Genomic DNA, 6,347 nt, shown 5'->3' on the forward strand with positions numbered 1-6,347 from the left:
TCGTGAGCTCCGCCCAGGGCGGTCGCCCGCCTCCACGCAGGGCGCGGTCCGGGCAGACGTCGAGCCCTGGTGTCCGCAACCCCCCCCGCGGGTCGGACCCGGAGGGCCCGGGGTGGCGGTCCCGTCCCCGACTTGGCACCGCAGGGGTGTTTTTTATTGGAGACGGTTACTCAGTGGGGCCGAGGAGAACCGGGTGAACCTGACCATATGTTTCCCGGTGGCCGGAGAGCCGCGTTCCCGGGGCCGGGGGACGCAAACGTCATGAAAAGTACGGATGAGGGTTAGCGAGCTCCACCGAGCAACACCCGGGGCGTGGCCTCTGCCGATCGGACTGCTTTTTGCGTGTACTTTTCGCGTACGGTCGCATCTGCCGGCGCTGTGGTTTCATTCCGGTAGTAATCATGTGCTTTTTTATTCAGTTGGCTCGAGATTTACTACACCCGTCCTTGGAAGAGGAAAAGAAAAAACATAAAAAGAAACGGCTAGTTCAGAGTCCAAATTCTTATTTTATGGATGTAAAATGCCCAGGTAAAGTTTCAAACTTAATTCTTTCCTAATGAAAATTCCTATGGGGATTGCTAGTGTGGCGTGTGTATTTGGCACCTTAGGACCCTCTGGTGAGGAGAAGTGGGGTTACAGAACTGGGTGTTTTCATCATAAACGTATTCAGACCACGATAGAAACATTTCGGGGTGGGGGTCGGTCAGGGGTGAAGGGTGAAGATGGGGCTCCCCAGGGAATATGGCATTTGATGTACTAAGTCTTCAAGCTGATGAGATGATGAGCTGCTTTTTCATGATGCAATGTATGTTGATTCTTGAGGGTAAAGCTGTGCTGCCCAGTGTGGCGGTGCGGTCATTAGCTGTATGTGTGGCTACTGAACACTTGAAATGTGGCTACTCAAAATGAAAATATTCTATAAGTGCAAAACACACACCAGATTCTGAAGGTGTAGCTTCCCTCCCCCATGTATTGGTTACATGTTGAGATAATAATATTTAACAAGTTTGTGGCTACTAGACACGTTTGTTGCATATGTGGTTTGCTATTGCACAGCACTAGAGTACTTCATCTTTCACAAGGTCTTTACTAGAGTTACGTTGAACAAGTGCCGTGTATTCTTCTGCTTTTCACTTTAACTGCCCTTTTTCCAGGTTGCTACAAGATCACCACAGTTTTCAGCCACGCTCAGACGGTGGTTCTGTGCGTAGGTTGCTCAACAGTGTTGTGCCAGCCGACAGGAGGAAAGGCTCGACTCACGGAAGGTATAGCACTTGGCATTTTCTAACCCGTGATGAGATTTCATGATTGTAAATGTCTGTCTTTACTAAAAGCCAATTTAAAAGAAACCTTAAATTCGTGATTACCAAAATAATTTTGTCTTTTCATTGTGTACTCTTTTAGTAAAGCGTGTCCTGTTCAATTTGACCTTGCAAAGAACTCCTTTGAATATTATTTTTTAGGATGGAACACTTTACTTTGCTGTATTTAATCACTTAGTTTGCCTAACTTGGGATATTAAACATAAATCAGAATGGAGCAAAAGAAGAGTATACAATAGGACATGGTTTTTTTAAAAAACAGGATTTAAAAACTTCTCTTGTAGCCCTAGCCTGTTTGGCTCAGTGGATAGAGTGTGGGCCCATGGACTGATTTCTCTTGTAAATATTTTGTTTCATATGTATATGGTACATAAGACTTAAGACAGTTTTTATCATTGCTAGTTAAGTAACATAATATATAAATTTAAATGCTATCTCTGAGTAACTACTTAATGGTTAATATAAAAAATTAAATTTTAATCCTTTTTCATTTTCGTGCAGTAAGAAAAAAATATTCCGTATATAGTTTTCCATGGTACAACTTGTAGATTTAGAATTCTATATGATACTTGAAATTTGCTTGTGATATTTTGGGGGGCTGTGAATTCTATGTTGTTCTCACTGGGAGAGTTGTAAGTGGATTGGCAACAAATTCAAGATCTATTTGATACGGTCTGGTAAGATACAAGTATGAAGTCAACATACTTGCAAGATTTCCAAAACCTTCAAATCATGCCAATGTTAAAGTGTTAACTAACAAATTCAGGCTCCTGGTCTTAAATAGACTCCATTATAGCATTTGAGAAACAGGAGTGACAGTTATAGTCACATTAGAGTAAATTCAAATATAAATGATTTATTATAGCAAATTTCTGGTACGAAAGATAAATAACCTAGATATGAATATTAATGTATTATCCCTAAAATATAAGTTTTTACTTGTGTTTTTTTTGCCATTAAAACTATACCAAAGGAAAACAAACAAAAAAACTATACCAAGGATAGAATTAGACTTGGGTTTAATATGCTTTTGTAATTCTATTGCAGGATGTTCATTTAGAAGAAAGCAACACTAATGATCCACACAGCTTCCTGAATTTGGGTTATATCACAAAAAGCCTTATCAGTTTAGTAATTCTAGTTAATCTACCAGGATAATGTAATTACATTTAATTTTGTAAGTATACAACAGTGATCTCCTATTTTGGTGTCAATTTTTCAATAAAGTTTTGATTATGGGAAAATTCCCCCTTTTTGCCTTTTTTTTCAAAGTATGTGTGCATGCTATATGTTAATATATACTTTGTTAATTTTTAGGTTTAAATGAATGGAGCTAAATAATTACAAATGGGAAAAAGTCCATTATTTGTTAATTCTAAATATAGTTTTGCTATTATAACCATGGAAATGCATTTTAGAAGTACATGTTTAATGTAACAATCACAGTGTAAGGCCTTGGATTTATGTGGTCCTAATACACAGCATAATTAGGACTGTGTTGGGGGTGTGAGTTATAGGAAACTCCTTTTGGGATAGAAAATGTGAGGAGGGCCCTAACCTGTTTGGCTCAGTGGATAGAGCGTCGGCCTGTGGACTGAAGGGTCCCAGGTTCGATTCTGGTCAAGGGCATGTACCTTGGTTGCGGGCATATCTCCAGTGGGGGGTGTGCAGGAGGCAGCTGATCGATGTTTCTCTCTCATCGATGTTTCTAACTATCCTTCTCCTTTCCTCTCTGTAAAAAATCAATAAAATATATTTTTAAAAAAAGGTGAGGAGGAATCAGAAGCATCATGACTTACCCTAGGACAGTGATGGCGAACCTATGACAGGCGTTTCAGAGGTGACATGCCGAACTCATTTTTTTGGTTGATTTTTCTTTGTTAAATGGCACTTAAATATATAAAATAAATATCAAAAAATTTCTGTATGTGACACGGCACCAGAGTTAAGTTAGGGTTTTTCAAAATGCTGACATGCCGAGCTCAAAAGGTTCGCCATCACTGCCCTAGGATGTGTGACGGGGGATGGTAGAAGGTATTGAATTCTCTGGTCTAGACAGATAAGCACTCCCGACTACACATGTGTTGAGTGGCTCTGATGTCTCATGTCATTTTTATAGTTTATGAAATGGTCTGTGGAGCTAGGAATTGGAGTGTATCTTTCCTTCTCTAGCCACAGTATGACTCCTCATTGTACTGGGAAGATAACTGCTTCTATTTTGTTACCTTTAAGGCAGGCACTTAGGTATTTCCTATCAAAATCTTGAAAATATCTGTAGTTCAAAAATTACTTCTGCAGTAATCTGCTTACATACATCAAATACAGATGAAGGAAGAAATTTTTAAAAATTAAAAATTTCGCCAAGACCGGTTTGGCTCAGTGGATAGAGCGTCGGCCTGTGGACTGAAAGGTCCCAGGTTCGATTCGGTCAAGGGCATGTACCTTGGTTGCGGGCACATCCCCAGTGGGAGGTGTGCAGGAGGCAGCTGGTCGATGTTTCTCTCTCATCGATGTTTCTGACTATCTCTCTCCCTTCCTCTCTGTAAAAAATCAATAAAAATATATTTAAAAAAAAAATTAAAAATTTCTTTAACCCCCTCTCAATAAGAGGTATATATGTATGTATGTGTATATATATATATATATGTATATATATCCCCAATTGGAGAGATGGATCCTTCAGTATGATTCATATATCATACTGAAAAACTATGGAAAGTTTGGGGTGCATTTAAAAAATGGAAAAGTAGATAACCCAGAGGTTCCCATACTTTCTTGGTGTGTGTGTGTGTGTGTGTGTGTGTGTGTGTGTGTGTGTGTTTGTATTCTTAAGTCCATGAATGTCTTTTTACTTTTCTTATTTCACATTTTAATCCTCAGCTATTTATTGAAATATCAACCTGTTGCCTCCTATATGTGCCCTCCCTGGGGATCAAACCCACAACCTAGGTATGTGCCCTGACTGGATTGAACCCATGACTTTTTGCTATATGGGACGACGCTCCAACCAATTGAGCCACCTGGCCAGGGCACTTATTTCCCACTTTATATATCATGTTATGTATTTAACAGAGGAGATGCATAAAAGCATGACTCTACTATGTCATCCTTCATATTAATTTGTATATTAATGTAAAAGGTGTCATTTTTTTATTTGCAGCCAGATTTACTAATTAAAATCCCAATATATATTTATTTTTGTGCCTTTTATTGGATCTGTAAATTATTTGAGACTTTTTCTTTCTTATGGGAAGGCAAGATAATGGTTAAACAATTTTTAGAGTTGGGTATACCTGGGTTTGAAACAAGTTCAAATGGTCAATGGTTGTGTGATCTTGAGCAAAAGGAGGTTATTAATTTATACTTAATAGGGTTGTTTTGAAGATAAAGATGAGACAACATATATAGAATGCTTACACAATGCCTGACACAGAGTGTTGTTAATAGACTTTAGCCTGGTCAGAGTGGCTCAGTTGGCTGAGTGTGGTCCCATGCACCCAAAGGTTGCAGTACCGATTCCTTCTCAGGGCACATACCTAGGTTGCTGGTTCAATCCCTGGAGGCAGCTGATTGGTCTTTCTCATGTGGATGCTTCTCTCTCCTTCTCTCTAAGCATGTCCTTGGGTGAGGATTACTTTTTTTTTTAAAGTGTTTATTTAAATAAAAGGATCTTATCTATTCAAGTACTCTCAAGTTCTACTTTTTCGCCCAAATTATTTACACACCTGTTACCACACCAGAGTATAGTTGTGTTAACTATTGCTACAAAGCAAGCCACCCCAAATTGTAGTGGCTTAAAATGATGATGATTTATTATTTCTCATGATTCTGTGGGTTGGACTCACTCATGCGGCTGCAGTCAGCTAGAGGCTCAACTGGTTTGGAAGGTCCAAAATGGCTTCAGTCACATGGCTGGCAGCTGGGGCATCTCAGTTCTCCACGTGGCCTCCCTATTCCAGGAAGCTATTAGAGCTTCTGTATTCCATGGCAGCCCTGGGGCAGTGTTCTTAGAAGGTGAAAACAAGCTTGAAGGCCTCCTAAAGCCTACGCTCTGGAACTTGTACGTCATCATTTCCACCACATTCTGGGGGGCAGAGAAGCCACAAAGTCAGCCCAGATTCAAGGGCGTGGACAAACAGGTTCCACCACTGGCTGGGAAGAGCGGCAAAACCACGTTGCAAAGGAGAAAAGGGGGATGGGGAGAATAAAGGATAAAGGGGGCCTAATATATGGTGATGGAGAATGATTTGACTTTGGGTGGCGGGCACACAATGCCATATACAGATTATGTATCATAGAAATGTACACTTGAAACCTGTATGACCCTACTGACCAGTGTTACCCCAATTAATTTAAAAAATTACCATTATATTTGATTTGCTTTTAGTCACATATCTAATGTTTAAAATAACATTAAAGGAAGGTATGACATTTTTATATTTATCAAAGAGAGCATGGATTGAAAAAGTTTACATACATGAATACAAGGTCTACAGATCAGGAGAAGCAAGAAAAAAAAAGGTGAAATGGATCCATTTTAGAAAGCAGCTTTTTTCATATTTCAACCAACTTAGAGATGTTCATCTATTTACCTTTATATATTGAAGTGGAAAGTGAAGAAACAGGCTTAGGGCTCAGAATGATAGAAAACCCTTTTATTAGAATGTATAAAAAACGATTTCCTTTTGAAATTTTCTGAATTTAGTCTCCAATATACACACCTATGGCTGTTACAACAAAATTTCCCGTATGTCCACACTACAATAAGCTATTTGTGGAGCCAGTCTCCAAGATAGCTCTCAATGATTCCTACCTCTGGTATTTAGCCTTTGTGTAGTCATCTCTCAAATTGAATCAGGGTTGGTCTGTGTGACCGACAGAATTTGGCATAAATGATGGTATATGATTTCCAATTCTGGATTATAAAATACATTGTGGCTTTTGCCTTTTTCACTCTTCACGCAATCTGAAGGAAGCCATGGAATACCAAGCATCCCTTGGAGAGAATCGTGATGAAAAACTGAG

The 6,347-nt window shown here is 39.4% G+C and overlaps 1 protein-coding gene across 3 annotated transcripts; it reads left to right on the plus strand.

Annotated features, from left to right (window-relative positions):
• The first annotated feature begins 106 nt into the window (after positions 1 to 106).
• On the plus strand, positions 107 to 2,569 carry RPS27L (ribosomal protein S27 like). Of its 3 annotated transcripts, none has more exons than XM_014459823.2 (4): positions 107 to 280; positions 420 to 528; positions 1,155 to 1,265; positions 2,370 to 2,569. In XM_014459823.2, exons 1-4 carry the CDS (start codon positions 275 to 277, stop codon positions 2,396 to 2,398), a joined length of 255 nt encoding a protein of 84 aa, XP_014315309.1. In that variant the 5' UTR covers positions 107 to 274; the 3' UTR covers positions 2,399 to 2,569. The 3 variants fall into 3 exon arrangements, with proteins under 3 accessions (XP_014315309.1, XP_023613629.1, XP_014315308.1); XM_023757861.1 differs by having other exon boundaries at positions 112 to 268; XM_014459822.2 differs by lacking the exon at positions 107 to 280 and having other exon boundaries at positions 287 to 528.
• The last annotated feature ends 3,778 nt before the right edge of the window (positions 2,570 to 6,347 follow it).

Source organism: Myotis lucifugus, unplaced genomic scaffold (genome assembly GCF_000147115.1).
Source record: "Myotis lucifugus unplaced genomic scaffold, Myoluc2.0 scaffold_115, whole genome shotgun sequence".
NCBI lineage: Eukaryota > Metazoa > Chordata > Mammalia > Chiroptera > Vespertilionidae > Myotis > Myotis lucifugus.